The sequence below is a fragment of the Lethenteron reissneri genome, unplaced genomic scaffold, assembly GCF_015708825.2.
Source record: "Lethenteron reissneri isolate LAM-NWPU_2019-01 unplaced genomic scaffold, ASM1570882v1 scaffold_1497, whole genome shotgun sequence".
NCBI classification, from domain to species: domain Eukaryota; kingdom Metazoa; phylum Chordata; class Hyperoartia; order Petromyzontiformes; family Petromyzontidae; genus Lethenteron; species Lethenteron reissneri.
In genome coordinates this window covers 48,510-67,500 of record NW_026891220.1, presented here as the reverse complement: position 1 = coordinate 67,500, position 18,991 = coordinate 48,510, and the positions used below count along the sequence as shown (strand labels likewise).

General features: G+C 55.1%; 1 protein-coding gene across 3 annotated transcripts; it reads left to right on the top strand.

Annotated features, from left to right (window-relative positions):
• The first annotated feature begins 8,604 nt into the window (after positions 1-8,604).
• LOC133362488 (N-myc proto-oncogene protein-like) lies at positions 8,605-18,991 on the top strand. 3 transcript variants are annotated; one of them, XM_061581440.1, is made up of 4 exons: positions 8,605-8,794; positions 15,843-15,915; positions 16,047-16,555; positions 17,768-18,991. In XM_061581440.1, coding segments are annotated over exons 2-4 (1,134 nt in total). In that variant the 5' UTR covers positions 8,605-8,794; positions 15,843-15,913; the 3' UTR covers positions 18,391-18,991. The 3 variants fall into 3 exon arrangements, with proteins under 3 accessions (XP_061437424.1, XP_061437423.1, XP_061437425.1); XM_061581439.1 differs by having other exon boundaries at positions 8,607-8,794; positions 15,843-16,555; XM_061581441.1 differs by lacking the exon at positions 8,605-8,794 and adding an exon at positions 8,814-8,914 and having other exon boundaries at positions 15,843-16,555.

Here is an 18,991-nt window from a genome sequence, read left to right as displayed (position 1 = left end):
GAGTGTGGGTCTCTGTGTGGGTCTCTGTGAGTGTGAGTCTCTGTGTGTCTCTGTGTGTGTGGGTCTCTGTGAGTGTGGGTCTCTATGAGTGTGGGTCTCTGTGGGTCTCTATGAGTGAGGGTCTCTGTGTGTCTCTGTGTGGGTCTCTGTGAGTGAGGGTCTCTATGAGTGTGGGTCTCTATGAGTGTGGGTCTCTGTGGGTCTCTATGAGTGTGGGTCTCTGTGTGTCTCTGTGGGGCTCTATGAGTGTGGGTCTCTGTGTGTCTCTGTATGGGTCTCTATGAGTGTGGGTCTCTGTGTGGGTCTCTGTGAGTGTGAGTCTCTGTGTGTCTCTGTGTGTGTGGGTCTCTGTGAGTGTGGGTCTCTATGAGTGTGGGTCTCTATGAGTGAGGGTCTCTGTGTGTCTCTGTGTGGGTCTCTATGAGTGTGGGTCTCTGTGTGGGTCTCTGTGAGTGTGAGTCTCTGTGTGTCTCTGTGTGTGTGGGTCTCTGTGAGTGTGGGTCTCTATGAGTGTGGGTCTCTATGAGTGAGGGTCTCTGTGTGTCTCTGTGTGGGTCTCTATGAGTGAGGGTCTCTGTGTGGGTCTCTGTGAGTGTGGGTCTCTGTGAGTGTGGGTCTCTGTGAGTGAGGGTCTCTGTGAGTGTGGGTCTCTGTGTGTCTCTGTGTGAGTCTCTGTGAGTGTGGGTCTCTGTGTGGGTCTCTATGAGTGTGGGTCTCTGTGTGTGGGTCTCTGTGTGGGTCTCTATGAGTGTGAGTCTCTGTGAGTGTGGGTATCTATGAGTGTGGGTCTCTATGAGTGTGGGTCTCTGTGAGTGTGGGTCTCTGTGAGTGTAAGTCTCTATGAGTGTGGGTCTCTATGAGTGTGGGTCTCTGTGTGAGTCTCTGTGAGTGTGGGTCTCTGTGAGTGTGGGTCTCTGTGTTGGGTCTCTATGAGTGTGGGTCTCTGTGAGTGTGGGTCCCTGTGTGTGTCTCTGTGTGTGTGGGTCTCTGTGTGTGTGGGTCTCTGTGTGGGTCTCTGTGAGTGTGGGTCTCTGTGAGTGTGGGTCTCTGTGTGTGTGGGTCTCTGTGTGTCTCTGTGTGGGTCTCTGTGAGTGTGGGTCTCTGTGAGTGTGGGTCTCTGTGTTGGGTCTCTATGAGTGTGGGTCTCTGTGAGTGTGGGTCCCTGTGTGGGTCTCTGTGAGTGTGAGTCTCTGTGTGTCTCTGTGTGTGTGGGTCTCTGTGTGTGTGGGTCTCTGTGTGGGTCTCTGTGAGTGTGGGTCTCTGTGTGTGTGGGTCTCTGTGTGTGTGGGTCTCTGTGTGTCTCTGTGTGGGTCTCTGTGAGTGTGGGTCTCTGTGTTGGGTCTCTATGAGTGTGGGTCTCTGTGTGTCTCTGTGTCTCTGTGTGGGTCTCTGTGTGTGAGGGTCTCTATGAGTGTGGGTCTCTGTGTGTCTCTGTGTGGGTCTCTGTGAGTGAGGGTCTCTATGAGTGTGGGTCTCTATGAGTGTGGGTCTCTGTGGGTCTCTATGAGTGTGGGTCTCCGTGTGTCTCTGTGGGGCTCTATGAGTGTGGGTCTCTGTGTGTCTCTGTGTGGGTCTCTATGAGTGTGGGTCTCTGTGTGGGTCTCTGTGAGTGTGAGTCTCTGTGTGTCTCTGTGTGGGTCTCTGTGAGTGAGGGTCTCTATGAGTGTGGGTCTCTATGAGTGTGGGTCTCTGTGGGTCTCTATGAGTGTGGGTCTCTGTGTGTCTCTGTGGGGCTCTATGAGTGTGGGTCTCTGTGTGTCTCTGTGTGGGTCTCTATGAGTGTGGGTCTCTGTGTGGGTCTCTGTGAGTGTGAGTCTCTGTGTGTCTCTGTGTGTGTGGGTCTCTGTGAGTGTGGGTCTCTATGAGTGTGGGTCTCTATGAGTGAGGGTCTCTGTGTGTCTCTGTGTGGGTCTCTATGAGTGTGGGTTTCTGTGTGGGTCTCTGTGAGTGTGAGTCTCTGTGTGTCTCTGTGTGTGTGGGTCTCTGTGAGTGTGGGTCTCTATGAGTGTGGGTCTCTATGAGTGAGGGTCTCTGTGTGTCTCTGTGTGGGTCTCTATGAGTGTGGGTCTCTGTGTGGGTCTCTGTGAGTGTGAGTCTCTGTGTGTCTCTGTGTGTGTGGGTCTCTGTGTGTGGGTCTCTATGAGTGTGGGTCTCTGTGAGTGTGAGTCTCTGTGTGTCTCTGTGTGTGTGGGTCTCTGTGAGTGTGGGTCTCTATGAGTGTGGGTCTCTGTGTGTCTCTGTGTGGGTCTCTGTGAGTGTGGGTCTCTGTGTTGGGTCTCTATGAGTGTGGGTCTCTGTGTGTCTCTGTGTCTCTGTGTGGGTCTCTGTGTGTGAGGGTCTCTATGAGTGTGGGTCTCTGTTTGTCTCTGTGTGGGTCTCTGTGAGTGAGGGTCTCTATGAGTGTGGGTCTCTATGAGTGTGGGTCTCTGTGGGTCTCTATGAGTGTGGGTCTCTATGAGTGTGGGTCTCTGTGAGTGTGGGTCTCTATGAGTGTGGGTCTCTGAGTGTGGGTCTCTGTGGGTCTCTGTGTGAGTCTCTGTGAGTGTGGATCTCTGTGTGGGTCTCTGTGTGGGTCTCTATGAGTGTGGATCTCTGTGTGGGTCTCTGTGCGGGTGTCTATGAGTGTGGGTCTCTATGAGTGTGGGTCTCTGTGAGTGTGGGTCTCTGTGAGTGTGAGTCTCTGTGTGGGTCTCTGTGTGGGTCTCTATGAGTGTGGATCTCTGTGTGGGTCTCTGTGCGGGTCTCTATGAGTGTGGGTCTCTATGAGTGTGGGTCTCCGTGAGTGAGGGTCTCTGTGTGGGTCTCTGTGAGTGTGGGTCTCTGTGAGTGTGGGTCTCTGTGAGTGTGGGTCTCTGTGAGTGTGAGTCTCTGTGAGTGTGGGTCTCTGTGAGTGTGAGTCTCCGTGAGTGAGGGTCTCTGTGTGGGTCTCTGTGAGTGTGGGTCTCTGTGAGTGTGGGTCTCTGTGAGTGAGGGTCTCTGTGAGTGTGGGTCTCTGTGTGTCTCTGTGTGAGTCTCTGTGAGTGTGGGTCTCTGTGTGGGTCTCTATGAGTGTGGGTCTCTGTGTGTGTGGGTCTCTGTGTGGGTCTCTATGAGTGTGAGTCTCTGTGAGTGTGGGTCTCTATGAGTGTGGGTCTCTATGAGTGTGGGTCTCTGTGAGTGTGGGTCTCTGTGAGTGTAAGTCTCTATGAGTGTGGGTCTCTATGAGTGTGGGTCTCTGTGTGAGTCTCTGTGAGTGTGGGTCTCTGTGAGTGTGGGTCTCTGTGTTGGGTCTCTATGAGTGTGGGTCTCTGTGAGTGTGGGTCCCTGTGTGGGTCTCTGTGAGTGTGAGTCTCTGTGTGTCTCTGTGTGTGTGGGTCTCTGTGTGTGTGGGTCTCTGTGTGGGTCTCTGTGAGTGTGGGTCTCTGTGAGTGTGGGTCTCTGTGTGTGTGGGTCTCTGTGTGTCTCTGTGTGGGTCTCTGTGAGTGTGGGTCTCTGTGAGTGTGGGTCTCTGTGTTGGGTCTCTATGAGTGTGGGTCTCTGTGAGTGTGGGTCCCTGTGTGGGTCTCTGTGAGTGTGAGTCTCTGTGTGTCTCTGTGTGTGTGGGTCTCTGTGTGTGTGGGTCTCTGTGTGTCTCTGTGTGGGTCTCTGTGAGTGTGGGTCTCTGTGTTGGGTCTCTATGAGTGTGGGTCTCTGTGTGTCTCTGTGTCTCTGTGTGGGTCTCTGTGTTTGAGGGTCTCTATGAGTGTGGGTCTCTGTGTGTCTCTGTGTGGGTCTCTGTGAGTGAGGGTCTCTGTGAGTGAGGGTCTCTATGAGTGTGGGTCTCTGTGGGTCTCTATGAGTGTGGGTCTCTGTGTGTCTCTGTGGGGCTCTATGAGTGTGGGTCTCTGTGTGTCTCTGTGTGGGTCTCTATGAGTGTGGGTCTCTGTGTGGGTCTCTGTGAGTGTGAGTCTCTGTGTGTCTCTGTGTGTGTGGGTCTCTGTGAGTGTGGGTCTCTATGAGTGTGGGTCTCTGTGGGTCTCTATGAGTGAGGGTCTCTGTGTGTCTCTGTGTGGGTCTCTGTGAGTGAGGGTCTCTATGAGTGTGGGTCTCTATGAGTGTGGGTCTCTGTGGGTCTCTATGAGTGTGGGTCTCTGTGTGTCTCTGTGGGGCTCTATGAGTGTGGGTCTCTGTGTGTCTCTGTGTGGGTCTCTATGAGTGTGGGTCTCTGTGTGGGTCTCTGTGAGTGTGAGTCTCTGTGTGTCTCTGTGTGTGTGGGTCTCTGTGAGTGTGGGTCTCTATGAGTGTGGGTCTCTATGAGTGTGGGTCTCTATGAGTGAGGGTCTCTGTGTGTCTCTGTGTGGGTCTCTATGAGTGTGGGTCTCTGTGTGGGTCTCTGTGAGTGTGAGTCTCTGTGTGTCTCTGTGTGTGTGGGTCTCTGTGAGTGTGGGTCTCTATGAGTGTGGGTCTCTATGAGTGAGGGTCTCTGTGTGTCTCTGTGTGGGTCTCTATGAGTGAGGGTCTCTGTGTGGGTCTCTGTGAGTGTGGGTCTCTGTGAGTGTGGGTCTCTGTGAGGGTCTCTGTGAGTGAGGGTCTCTGTGAGTGTGGGTCTCTGTGTGTCTCTGTGTGAGTCTCTGTGAGTGTGGGTCTCTGTGTGGGTCTCTATGAGTGTGGGTCTCTGTGTGTGGGTCTCTGTGTGGGTCTCTATGAGTGTGAGTCTCTGTGAGTGTGGGTATCTATGAGTGTGGGTCTATATGAGTGTGGGTCTCTGTGAGTGTGGGTCTCTGTGAGTGTAAGTCTCTATGAGTGTGGGTCTCTGTGTGAGTCTCTGTGAGTGTGGGTCTCTGTGAGTGTGGGTCTCTGTGTTGGGTCTCTATGAGTGTGGGTCTCTGTGAGTGTGGGTCCCTGTGTTGGTCTCTGTGAGTGTGAGTCTCTGTGTGTCTCTGTGTGTGTGGGTCTCTGTGTGTGTGGGTCTCTGTGTGGGTCTCTGTGAGTGTGGGTCTCTGTGAGTGTGGGTCTCTGTGTGTGTGGGTCTCTGTGTGTCTCTGTGTGGGTCTCTGTGAGTGTGGGTCTCTGTGAGTGTGGGTCTCTGTGTTGGGTCTCTATGAGTGTGGGTCTCTGTGAGTGTGGGTCCCTGTGTGGGTCTCTGTGAGTGTGAGTCTCTGTGTGTCTCTGTGTGTGTGGGTCTCTGTGTGTGTGGGTCTCTGTGTGGGTCTCTGTGAGTGTGGGTCTCTGTGTGTGTGGGTCTCTGTGTGTGTGGGTCTCTGTGTGTCTCTGTGAGTGTGGGTCTCTGTGTTGGGTCTCTATGAGTGTGGGTCTCTGTGTGTCTCTGTGTCTCTGTGTGGGTCTCTGTGTGTGAGGGTCTCTATGAGTGTGGGTCTCTGTGTGTCTCTGTGTGGGTCTCTGTGAGTGAGGGTCTCTATGAGTGTGGGTCTCTATGAGTGTGGGTCTCTGTGGGTCTCTGTGGGGCTCTATGAGTGTGGGTCTCTGTGTGTCTCTGTGTGGGTCTCTATGAGTGTGGGTCTCTGTGTGGGTCTCTGTGAGTGTGAGTCTCTGTGTGTCTCTGTGTGTGTGGGTCTCTGTGAGTGTGGGTCTCTATGAGTGTGGGTCTCTGTGGGTCTCTATGAGTGAGGGTCTCTGTGTGTCTCTGTGTGGGTCTCTGTGAGTGAGGGTCTCTGTGTTGGGTCTCTATGAGTGTGGGTCTCTGTGTGTCTCTGTGTCTCTGTGTGGGTCTCTGTGTGTGAGGGTCTCTATGAGTGTGGGTCTCTGTGTGTCTCTGTGTGGGTCTCTGTGAGTGAGGGTCTCTATGAGTGTGGGTCTCTATGAGTGTGGGTCTCTGTGGGTCTCTGTGGGGCTCTATGAGTGTGGGTCTCTGTGTGTCTCTGTGTGGGTCTCTATGAGTGTGGGTCTCTGTGTGGGTCTCTGTGAGTGTGAGTCTCTGTGTGTCTCTGTGTGTGTGGGTCTCTGTGAGTGTGGGTCTCTATGAGTGTGGGTCTCTGTGGGTCTCTATGAGTGTGGGTCTCTGTGTGTCTCTGTGGGGCTCTATGAGTGAGGGTCTCTGTGTGTCTCTGTGTGGGTCTCTGTGAGTGAGGGTCTCTATGAGTGTGGGTCTCTATGAGTGTGGGTCTCTGTGGGTCTCTGTGGGGCTCTATGAGTGTGGGTCTCTGTGTGTCTCTGTGTGGGTCTCTATGAGTGTGGGTCTCTGTGTGGGTCTCTGTGAGTGTGAGTCTCTGTGTGTCTCTGTGTGTGTGGGTCTCTGTGAGTGTGGGTCTCTATGAGTGTGGGTCTCTATGAGTGAGGGTCTCTGTGTGTCTCTGTGTGGGTCTCTATGAGTGTGGGTCTCTATGAGTGAGGGTCTCTGTGAGTGTGGGTCTCTGTGTGTCTCTGTGAGTGTGGGTCTCTGTGAGTGTGGGTCTCTGTGTGTCTCTGTGAGTGTGGGTCTCTGTGAGTGTAGGTCTCTGTGTGTCTCTGTGAGTGTGGGTCTCTATGAGTGAGGGTCTCTGTGTGTCTCTGTGTGGGTCTCTATGAGTGTGGGTCTCTGTGTGGGTCTCTGTGAGTGTGAGTCTCTGTGTGTCTCTGTGTGTGTGGGTCTCTGTGAGTGTGGGTCTCTATGAGTGTGGGTCTCTGTGAGTGTGGGTCTCTGTGTGTCTCTGTGAGTGTGGGTCTCTGTGAGTGTGGGTCTCTGTGTGTCTCTGTGAGTGTGGGTCTCTGTGAGTGTGAGTCTCTGTGTGTCTCTGTGTCTGTGGGTCTCTGTGAGTGTAGGTCTCTGTGTGTGTGGGTCTCTGTGTGGGTCTCTATGAGTGTGTGTCTCTATGAGTGAGGGTCTCTGTGAGTGTGGGTCTCTGTGTGTCTCTGTGTGTCTCTGTGAGTGTGGGTCACCACCACGGTAGCCACACTCGACTTCACCACCACGACCCCCCGCCCAGCCGAGCCCCAGCCGCCTGAGGTGGCACCTCAGCCGGCTGGGCAATCTAGCCGAGGCCGGTGACACTCCTCGTGAGTAGGCCTCAACACGGCACTCACCGGCAAAACGTCGCGTAGATGTCTGGGGGGGGGGTCCTGAGGTCGTTTTCACGTCGTGCTGAGGTGACACACAAACACAAAGTCCTCGTGGCGGGTGGAAGGGGAGATCCGACGTCCCGTGCCGCTGCCTCGCGCAGGAGACGGAGCGCGGGCCGTGATCACGTGGGGTCTTAGCAGGGCGCTTTTAAAAGACGTAGTGCGGATAGGCCACCACGTGGGGCGAGCGAGACTCAGATTTCGTAGAATTGATAAGCACTGCCCATAGACTCAGCACTGCACCATAGACTCAGCACTGCACCATAGACTCAGCACTGCCCATAGACTCAACATGCCCATAGACTCAACACTGCACCATAGACTCAACATGCCCATAGACTCAACACTGCACCATAGACTCAACATGCCCATAGACTCAACACTGCACCATAGACTCAACACTGCCCATAGACTCAACACTGCACCATAGACTCAACACTGCACCATAGACTCAACACTGCACCATAGACTCAATACTGCACCATAGACTCAACACTGCACCATAGACTCAACACTGCACCATAGACTCAACACTGCACCATAGACTCAACACTGCTACCCATAGACTCAACACTGCACCATAGACTCAACACTGCACCATAGACTCAACACTGCACCATAGACTCAGCACTGCACCATAGACTCAGCACTGCACCATAGACTCAACACTGCACCATAGACTCAGCACTGCCCCATAGACTCAACATGCCCATAGACTCAACACTGCACCATAGACTCAACATGCCCATAGACTCAACACTGCACCATAGACTCAACATGCCCATAGACTCAACACTGCACCATAGACTCAACACTGCCCATAGACTCAACACTGCACCATAGGACTCAACACTGCACCATAGACTCAACACTGCACCATAGACTCAATACTGCACCATAGACTCAACACTGCACCATAGACTCAACACTGCACCATAGACTCAACACTGCACCATAGACTCAACACTGCACCATAGACTCAACACTGCTACCCATAGACTCAACACTGCACCATAGACTCAACACTGCACCATAGACTCAACACTGCACCATAGACTCAACACTGCACCATAGACTCAGCACTGCACCATAGACTCAGCACTGCACCATAGACTCAACACTGCACCATAGACTCAGCACTGCCCATAGACTCAACACTGCACCATAGACTCAACACTGCACCATAGACTCAACATGCCCATAGACTCAACACTGCACCATAGACTCAACATGCCCATAGACTCAACACTGCCCATAGACTCAACACTGCACCATAGACTCAACACTGCCCCATAGACTCAACACTGCACCATATACTCAACACTGTACAATAGACTCAACACTATACAATCCTAAAATATAATCTTCATCTACCCACTGCGCTTTAAAAGAAAAAAAACTGACAATGTATTATTTCCTACACAGATATAAACTAATGCACCGCGTTGTTCACGCTTGACATCTCACCGTGCAGTCCAGTGTCTCGTGACTCACCCGCCCCCCGGCCTGTACCACCGCGGTGGATGTTGAGGGGGGGGGAGAGGCGGTGCCCTCCCGGCCAATGGGCCGCGGCGCTCACCAGCTCCACTGCGAGATGGGCTCGCCCAAGTTCCCTCCCCCCCCACCCCCTCCACTTGGTGGCGGAGTCCGACCACCCGCCCTGCCCCCACCCCAATGGAGGCTTCTTTCTCCACCATCACCACAGCTGCTGCTGCCGGCGGCGGCGGCTTCGTGGCGTTGCTGGCGTCTCTGTGACCCCCCCTCGTCCTGCCCCTTGACCGTGAGTAGCCCCCCCCCACCATCACTCGTCACCCCGAGTCCACCAGCCACTTGGGGGTGGACTTCACTGGGAGCGGCTCTACAGCTCCTGCTCTGACGCCGACTTCTCCCGTCACTTACGGCAGCTCAGCGAAGCGTCTCATCGTCATCGTCGTCATCATTGTAATCTGTGTGTGTCACGCTGTGTGTGTGTGTCACCCTGTGTGTGTGTCACCCTGTGTGTGTGTCACCCTGTGTGTGTGTGTGTGTCACCCTGTGTGTGTGTGTGTCACCCTGTGTGTGTGTGTGTGTCACGCTGTGTGTGTGTGTCACCCTGTGTGTGTCACCCTGTGTGTGTGTGTCACCCTGTGTGTGTCACCCTGTGTGTGTCACCCTGTGTGTGTCACCCTGTGTGTGTGTGTCACGCTGTGTGTGTGTCACGCTGTGTGTGTGTGTCACGCTGTGTGTGTGTCACCCTGTATGTGTCACGCTGTGTGTGTGTCACCCTGTGTGTGTGTGTCACCCTGTGTGTGTGTCACCCTGTATGTGTCACGCTGTGTGTGTGTGTCACCCTGTGTGTGTGTGTCACCCTGTATGTGTCACGCTGTGTGTGTGTGTCACCCTGTGTGTGTGTGTCACGCTGTGTGTGTGTGTCACGCTGTGTGTGTGTGTCACCCTGTATGTGTGTCACGCTGTGTGTGTGTCACCCTGTATGTGTCACGCTGTGTGTGTGTGTCACGCTGTGTGTGTCACGCTGTGTGTGTGTGTCACGCTGTGTGTGTCACCCTGTGTGTGTGTGTGTGTGTCACCCTGTGTGTGTGTCACCCTGTATGTGTCACGCTGTGTGTGTGTCACCCTGTGTGTGTGTGTGTGTCACCCTGTGTGTGTGTGTGTGTGTCACCCTGTATGTGTCACGCTGTGTGTGTGTGTCACCCTGTGTGTGTGTGTGTGTCACCCTGTGTGCGTGTGTGTGTGTATCACCCTGTGTGTGCGTGTGTGTGTCACCCTGTGTGCGTGTGTGTGTCACCCTGTGTGCGTGTGTGTGTCACCCTGTGTGTGTGTCACCCTGTGTGTGTGTATGTCACCCTGTGTGTGTGTGTCACCCTGTGTGTGTGTCACCCTGTGTGTGTGTGTCACCCTGTGTGTGTGTGTGTCACCCTGTGTGTGTGTGTGTCACCCTGTGTGCGTCACCCTGTGTGTGTCACCCTGTGTGCGTGTGTGTCACCCTGTGTGTGTGTGTGTCACCCTGTGTGTGTGTCACCCTGTGTGCGTGTGTGTGTCACCCTGTGTGCGTGTGTGTGTCACCCTGTGTGCGTGTGTGTCACCCTGTGTGTGTGTGTCACCCTGTGTGTGTGTGTCACCCTGTGTGCGTGTCACCCTGTGTGTGTGTCACCCTGTGTGTGTGTCACCCTGTGTGTGTGTCACCCTGTGTGTGTGTGTGTCACCCTGTGTGTGTGTGTGTCACCCTGTGTGTGTGTGTCACTCTTCTTCTGAACAAAAGAATGAAGGGGGCGTGGGAGCGTGGCGGTGAGGTGTGGGAAGCTGTAAGCCCCAGGATACTTTGGGCTCGCCTTCCCATCAACCAGAGGCGAGGAGTGGTGGTCGTGGTTACTTATGCCCCCACCGAAGACGAACATCCGTGGAGGGATGCAAGCAAAGCCGATGAGTCAGACGCTTTCTATGACCTCCTGTCACAGGTGCTGGCTAAAGTGGCCACTCGGGACAGAGTCATCTTGTTGGGTGACTTCAATGCCCGAGTTGGTCATGATGCTGACACCTGGTCTGGAGTGATTGGAAGGCATGGGCCAGATCAGCTCAATAATAACGGTAGGAGGCTGCTAGATTTTTGTGCAGCCCATGGGCTTGTAATTACCAACACGCTCTTCCGGCATCGGCGCATCCACACAACATCATGGATACATGCCGGGTCCAAGCAAGAACATCTGCTGGACTACATAGTGACGGACCAGCGGATGCGAACCCATGTCCTTGACACCAGGACCTACCGTGGAGCTGATCTGTCCTCTGACCATCGACTAGTCATCTGTAAGATGCGCCTGCCTTTCTTCCACTCCGGTGGTGGGTGTACACCCAGGATCCCATTCCAACCAAAAGTGGCCTGGTCTCAGTTAGCTGATGAAAGTTGCAAGCGAGAATTTCATCATCGCTTGCAGCTGGGGTTGGCATCGTCCCCCACTCCACCTGATGTCGAGGGTAAATGGGCGAGGTTTAAGACTGTGACTCATGCAGCTGCAATGGCTGCTTTGGGTACGCGGTCCAGACCTCCCCAGAAACCCTGGCTGACAGAGGAGGTGTTCAGGTTAATTGAGAAAAAGCGACAGGCCCACTCTCATCGCCTACAGCATCCCACGTCAGAGAATGAGGAGGTTTACCGCAGCCTTCGCTCGGAAGTTCGGAGAGCCGTAAGGCGTTGTAAGGATGGGTGGTGGTCGCGGGTTGCTGAGGAGATGGAGTCTGCCTCAGTGGCCCGTGATCACAAATCACTATTTAACTCCATCAAAAAAGTAACCTGCAGCGCCACACCTATTACCATCATTAGAGGAAAAAACGGTGATCCAATCTCCGACCCCCAGGAACAGGTTTGCAGATTTTCTGAGCATTTCTGTGAGGTCCTGGGGGAGGGAAATTCTCTCAGCCAGGAAAACATCATGGCACAAAGTGGGGATAACCCTGCTGAGGCTGCGGTGCCTCAAATATTGGAAGAGGTCACCCCCTGTGAGTGGCTGGCTGAGGTTCCAGCTGTTGAGGAAGTACTGAGGGCGATCCGGAGTCTGAGACCAGGGAAGGCACCGGGCAGAGATGATCTCCCAAGCGAAATGCTGAGGGAGTGTGGCGTTTGTGCACAGACTGCCCTATATGACATCATAACAACAGTCTGGACCACTGGACGGGTTCCGCAGGACTGGAAGGATGCCCTGGTGGTCCCCCTCTTTAAGAAGGGGGACCGCACAGACTGTAACAACTACAGGGGCATCTCACTCCTCAGTGTGCCGGGTAAGGTCCTGGCAAGGATTATTCAACATCGCCTTGCTAGGCACGCTGAGGAGGGGCTTGCGGAGCCCCAATGCGGTTTCAGGAAAGGGCGGTCCTGCACAGATGCCATATTTTCTGTCCGTCTGCTACAGCAGAGGTGTAGGGAATTCCAAAAAGACCTACATCTCTGCTTTATTGACCTGGTCAAGGCCTATGATACCATCAGTAGGACTGGACTCTGGGTTGTTCTTCGTGCTTTCGGAGTCCCTGACCCTCTGCTCACGATCATTAAGGACCTTCATGATGGTGAGCGGGCCCGGGTAAAACTACGTGGCCGGGAGTCGGAGCCTTTCCCTGTACACCTTGGGGTGCGACAGGGATGTCCTCTGGCTCCCACATTATTTAACATCTATTTTGACCGCGTAGTTCGTGAAGCCTTCAATAGCTGTACCGGGGGAATTTCCGTTTGGTACAGATATAATGGGAGGCTGATCGACGCCCGGGTGCGATCAAGGGATGGCTCCCTATTGGTCAACCACGTTATGTATGCCGATGATTTGGTAATAGCTGCTCATTCAGAAGAGGAGTTGGAGGCGCTGCTGCTGAGACTGGAGCGTGCCACTAAGAGGTGGGGCCTTACCATCAGCCCCACCAAAACCAAGCACCTGCCTGGGTATTCTGTACCATCGGACACTCCACCCCCACAACTCCCAATTGGTGATGGGGCAGTTGTGGAGAGAGTGGAGAGTTTCCCATACCTGGGCAGTATGCTTATGACCGGCTCCAGTCTATCAGCAGAGGTCTCACTCCGAATCAGTCGAGCGGCAATATCTTTTTCATCGGTTGCGTAACGCTGTGTGGAAGCTACCTGGTCTGTCGCTCCGCACGAAGCTTCAGGTCTTCTCGGCCACGGTCATTCCCTCCCTTCTCTACGCTTGCGAGACGTGGACCCCCCTGGTGGAGCATCTTCGCCGGTTGGAAACATTTAGGCTGGCCTGCCTACGATCCATCCTGGGTTTAACCAGGCTGGATTGTGTGAGGAGCTCACAAATCCTTGAAAGATTTGGGCAAAGTCCCATCAGTGAGCTCCTCCGGCAGGCAAGGCTGCGTTGGCTGGGTCATGTAGCCCGCATGCCCAGCCACCGCATGCCTAAACAGCTTTTGTTCGGCCGGATCGAGGGGGCTAGACGGGCGCGGCACGGGCTGGAGAAGAGATGGAGTGATGTGGTACAGGAGGACGTGGAGCTGAGTGGACTTGCCGATGACTGGTACCAGCGGTGTCAAGATCGGCCTCAGTGGAGGAGGCTCGTGAAGGACGCTACTGGGCAGTTGGAGGCAGTCGCCCTCCAACAACAACGGAGGGCGGAGGAGCGACGCTCACAACAACGAGCGGAGCGCCGGGTGGCTAAAGCACAGCAAGTTGGCACAGTAGGGGGCACAGGTGGTGCATCAGCCAGTCATCTCGGTCATCTCGGTCAGTCGACCAGTGGCACCTGGGTCTGCCCCGTGACCTCCTGCCAGCGGGCTTTCGACACTTCACGTGGCCTCAAGGTGCACTTGGCCTGGCACAAGCATCGTGGTGACGTCACCGCCACTTAGTGGCGAATGGCGGTTGTTGTTGTTGTGTGTGTCACCCTGTGTGCGTGTCACCCTGTGTGCGTGTCACCCTGTGTGTGTGTCACCCTGTGTGCGTGTGTCACCCTGTGTGCATGTGTCACCCTGCGTGTGTCACCCTGTGTGTGTCACCCTGTGTGTGTGTCACCCTGTGTGTGTGTCACCCTGTGTGTGTGTGTCACCCTGTGTGTGTATGTCACCCTGTGTGTGTGTGTCACCCTGTGTGTGTGTGTCACCCTGTGTGTGTGTGTCACCCTGTGTGTGTGTCACCCTGTGTGTGTGTGTCACGCTGTGTGTGTGTGTGTGTGTCACCCTGCGTGTGTGTGTCACCCTATGTGCGTGTGTGTCACGCTGTGTGTGTGTCACGCTGTGTGTGTGTCACCCTGTGTGTGTGTCACCCTGCGTGTGTGTGTCACCCTGCGTGTGTGTGTCACCCTGTGTGCGTGTGTCACCCTGTATGTGTGTGTGTGTCACCCTGTGTGCGTGTGTGTGTCACCCTGTGTGCGTGTGTGTCACCCTGTGTGTGTGTCTCACCCTGTGTGTGTGTGTGTCACCTGTGTGTGTGTGTGTCACCCTGTGTGTGCGTGTGTCACCCTGTGTGCGTGTGTCACCCTGTGTGCGTGTGTCACCCTGTGTGCGTGTGTCACCCTGTGTGCGTGTGTCACCCTGTGTGCGTGTGTCACCCTGTGTGTGTCACCCTGTGTGTGTGTCACCCTGTGTGTGTGTCACCCTGTGTGTGTGTGTCACCCTGTGTGTGTATGTCACCCTGTGTGTGTGTGTCACCCTGTGTGTGTGTGTCACCCTGTGTGTGTGTGTCACCCTGTGTGTGTGTCACCCTGTGTGTGTGTGTCACGCTGTGTGTGTGTGTGTCACCCTGCGTGTGTGTGTCACCCTATGTGCGTGTGTGTCACGCTGTGTGTGTGTCACGCTGTGTGTGTGTCACCCTGTGTGTGTGTCACCCTGCGTGTGTGTGTCACCCTGCGTGTGTGTGTCACCCTGTGTGCGTGTGTCACCCTGTGTGTGTGTGTGTCACCCTGTGTGCGTGTGTGTGTCACCCTGTGTGCGTGTGTGTCACCCTGTGTGTGTGTGTGTGTCACCTGTGTGTGTGTGTGTGTCACCCTGTGTGTGCGTGTGTCACCCTGTGTGCGTGTGTCACCCTGTGTGCGTGTGTCACCCTGTGTGTGTCACCCTGTGTGTGTGTCACCCTGTGTGTGTGTGTCACCCTGTGTGTGTGTGTCACCCTGTGTGTGTGTCACCCTGTGTGTGTGTGTCACGCTGTGTGTGTGTGTGTGTCACCCTGCGTGTGTGTGTCACCCTATGTGCGTGTGTGTCACGCTGTGTGTGTGTCACGCTGTGTGTGTGTCACCCTGTGTGTGTGTCACCCTGCGTGTGTGTGTCACCCTGTGTGCGTGTGTCACCCTGTGTGTGTGTGTGTCACCCTGTGTGCGTGTGTGTGTCACCCTGTGTGCGTGTGTGTCACCCTGTGTGTGTCTCACCCTGTGTGTGTGTGTGTCACCTGTGTGTGTGTGTCACCCTGTGTGTGTGTGTGTCACCCTGTGTGTGTGTGTCACCCTGTGTGTGTATGTCACCCTGTGTGTGTGTTTCACCCTGTGTGTGTGTGTCACGCTGTGTGTGTGTGTGACCCTGTGTGTGTGTGTCACGCTGTGTGTGTGTGTATGTCACCCTGTGTGTGTCACCCTGTGTGTGTGTGTCACCATGTGCGTGTGTGTGTCACCCTGTGTGTGTCACGCTGTGTGTGTGTGTCACCCTGTGTGTGTGTCACCCTGTATGTGTCACCCTGTGTGTGTGTCACGCTGTATGGGGAGCGGTAATGTAGCGGTTAGCGCGCTGCGCTATGAACCTGGCGACCCGGGTTCGATTCCTGCTCACGGTCAACATCAGACGATTGTCTGAACCGGTCCCGGGCCTTCCCTAGGTCGACTCAGCCTCAAATGAGTACCTGGTGCGGTGTGTAAACATTGCCACTAGGGAGACAAAGGCGGTCGGGCGTGGTGCTGGCCACCCACCCCCTCGTGTACCGTTCCGGCCTTCATAGGTGCTTGCTAACAGCACTTGCCCCTACAGTCTGTTAAGGCTATATGGGGGATCTTTGTGTGTCACCCTATGTGTGTATGTCACCCTGTGTGTGCGCTCCCTCTTGCGTCCCAAGTATTCACTACACAATAAAAATTCTCACGACGTGTCGACTGCAACACGAAACGTCGTGAGAATTGTTATTGTTTTATATTTTTATTATTTTATTGTTTCCCTTCTACGCGACTTTACCGAAAGAACCAAGAAGATGAATCCCTGCAGTCACGAAAGCTTTAAATCGAAATTTAACGTCCCGGAGATGAATGAAATTGAGCTGTGGATGAGTAACAGCGCCACTTACGACTCTGTGTGGTGTTTGCTCGCTTTGTTAACGACGCTGCTTTCTTTATTGTTTGCTGTTGTTACAGGCGAGCCCGGCGGCCCCCTGCAGAAGAAGTAAACAAGACGCAACAACAACAGGGAGGAGGGTGGTGGTGGAATGTAAACAAGAACAACAACCCCTACCCGCCACCACGCGGCGTGTTGTCGCGTGACGAAAGTAGCAGCAGCGTCATCATCATCACCACGTGTAGCAGCAGCGTCGTCATCATCCACGCAATGTCTGCCGGCAGGGATGACTCCTCCTCCTCCTCGACCTTCTACAACGGCGAGGAGTTGCACAGCGACTGGCACCAGTCCACGCTGCCCAGCGAGGACATTTGGAAGAAGTTTGAGCTCCTGCCCCCCGCGCTGGACGGAGCGAACTCAACGCCAACGCCGCCGCCCTCGGGCGATCCGAGCCGCGAAGGCGGCGAAGTGGCGAGCCGCGGCCACGTCTGGGACCCCGCCGGCGGCAGCGGCGTGGGAGCCGTGGGAGTAATGCTGCTGCGGGACTGCATGTGGAGCAGCGCCGCCTCCTCGGCCAGAGCCACGCCGGGGCGGCTGGCGCCCGCCGACAAGTCGGCGCCGCCGCCGCCCGCGGTCTCCCGCGCCGTGCCGAGCCCCGCGGCCGCCGCGGTGCCCGCCGAGATGCTGCCCTTTGAGCCGGGAGGGCGGCACCTGCCGGCCGAGGGGCGGGAGGATGGGGAGACTGTCGTGGGCGGGGCGATGTCTCCCGGCAACGAGACGCTCGGCGATTCGGGTGAGACTTGCACGCTGTTTTGCGTGTTTCTTTATTCGGTCGTTTTAGCGCGGTCGTGCCTTTTGTTTTTTTCGGTCAAGTCACGCAGGTCAAACATGAAATGAATCACGACGTTTCGGAGGCAACTCGAGCTTCCATCTTCAGGTGGAACAGTTACAGCAAAATCACCGTATCAAGTGAAGCGAGCTCTGAGAGACACGAGATTACATAGAGGTTAAGAGGGGGGGGGTGGAGCCTAACCCCGAACCCTGACCCCTAACCCCTAACCCCTAAACCCTAACCCCTGACCCCTGACCCTAACTCTAACCCCTACCCTAACCCCTGACCCCTAACCCCTGACCCTAACCCTAACCCCTAACCCTGCAGTGAACTGTGAGGCTGCTAAAGTTGGTCAATGACATCCTTCCAAAAAGTATGGATCCTTGCAGTCACGAGAACTTTTCGAATTAGCTTGTTCATCTTCGTTTACAACAAACTTACAGTTGTCAAGCTCACTACACGAATGTTGCGTGTGTACATTTCAACAGGTCCTGTACCTGTGTAATGGGTTCCGGAGACACTTGTAGAAGTAACTTCTTTATTACAATACAACACCTCAACAGTGCTGATACTCTGTTATAGCCTAGGTACACAGCCTAGGTACACAGCCTAGGTACACAGCCTAGATACACTACTCTGGCTACGCTCTGGGGTCCTCGGGCTACAATTACCCTAGGGGAGCTACCTGACCCGACCCAGCCACGGTGGGGGGGTCTGGACTCGGAACTCGCCCTTACAAGGACGTAGAGCCGGGAGTCCCAAAGTCCCACCACTGGCCCTCACAGCATCCCGGCCCTTACAAGGACAAGCGGGACGAGGGGGTCCAGGGTCCTAAGCTGGCTGGCTGGCGGGTCTTGGGTCTTGAGCTGCGACTGGCCCCGATCGGCCAGGGAGCTGCCCTTTTATGCCTCGTCCCCAACGAGGGGTGAGGCCGTGTGCGCCCCCAGATATCCCACAGAGCACACACAGCCCCCCCCGTTGGTGGCGCCAAGGGGCTTAGCTGTCTGGGGTGCCTGGGATCCTAGCGCCTGGCGCCGAGGGCTTCTCTGTCTAGGGTCCCAGAGCCCCCAGCAGCTCCTCCCCTCTTCTGGCACTACACCTGCGCAGTTTAGGTTTATAATGTTGCATTTTTCTACATTGCGTTGCTGACGTATACGTGTTTCCCTTCTGCAGACAATGACGACGACGCGGAAGATGGAGAGATTGACGTGGTGACCGTGGAGAAGTGGAGCCACGCCAAAGCGAGCGTAGCGCTACGCGCCGTGCACAACACAAACACGGCCCCCCGGTACAACGACAACAACCGGCGGCAGCGGCGGCAGCAGCGGCGGCGACCCGCCCCGCCGCCGTCCACGCCGCCCGTGCACCAGCAGCAGCACAACTACGCCGCCCCCTCGCCGCCTGCGCGCGGGGCGGAGACGCCGCCCCCGTCGGCGCCGCGAGAATCCGCGCGGAGCCGGGGCGCCGCCGGCGGGGCCGGCTCATCCGGCGCCGTCTCGACGGGGAGCGGCGGCAGCCCTCGGAGCTCCGGCGGCTCGGAGGGGCTTGGCGAGCGGCACAACGACCAGGAGCGTCGGCGGCGCGACTCCATCAAGAAGGGTTTCCAGTGGCTGCGCGGTGGCATACCGGAGCTGGCGCACGACGAGAAGGCGGCCAAGGCGCAGATCCTGAAGCGCGCGATAGAATATTCGCGCACCCTGAAGCGCGAGGAGGAGAGACTCAAGGCGGAGAAGCGGCGCGAGCAGATTCGACGTCGGGAGCTGCTGGCGAGGCTGGAAACCCTGAAGAACTCGTAGGCCGAGCGGTCTCCATTTGCATCTCGTTTAAAGACTTTAAACCGAAAGTTACTTTTGTTTTGATATTGGACGAAAGCCTCTGGCGACCGGCACAGTTGAGCCTCTTTGCCATTGAGTGGTTTTGTATGCACCGTGACCTCGTTTGCAACGTAATGCCTCTGAATATTTGACTGCCAAGGTTTGAGTTGATGGGAATGGTAAGTTGTACCTCAATAGACATTTCTGCACAAATGATGCTTCAATGTGGCAAATACTGCCATTAATGCTGTTCCATGGCGATTTTCACTTTTGATTTTTTTAATTTTTTCATATAAAACATGGAAAATGTAGGCACCAAAAGTTGTTACGTAATTACCCAGGGTTTTTGTAAGATTTAGCGCGAGTAACTTTTTGAACAAAGTTGTTCCTGTCAATAGTGCAAAAGTTACATTTAGTAACCTTTTTTGAATGTCCCTTAAACAAGGGGTGTTGTTGCTTACTTTGCATCGCTGATAAACTCGGTCTTTTTGCCGTTGAGCTCAAAGCGGCCTTAGCAGCTGCGAAGCGTTCGTTGCAGCACTTTGTGGACCTCGCTGTATCTTTATCTCTTATTGGAACGTAA

Excerpts from the sequence above, each read along its gene's own strand:
- LOC133362488 (XM_061581439.1), top strand. The coding sequence starts at position 16,033 with ATGTCTGCCGGCAGGGATGACTCCTCCTCCTCCTCGACCTTCTACAAC. Across the intron at positions 16,556-17,767 it reads CGAGACGCTCGGCGATTCGG|ACAATGACGACGACGCGGAA; the intron begins GTGAGACTTGCA and ends TCCCTTCTGCAG.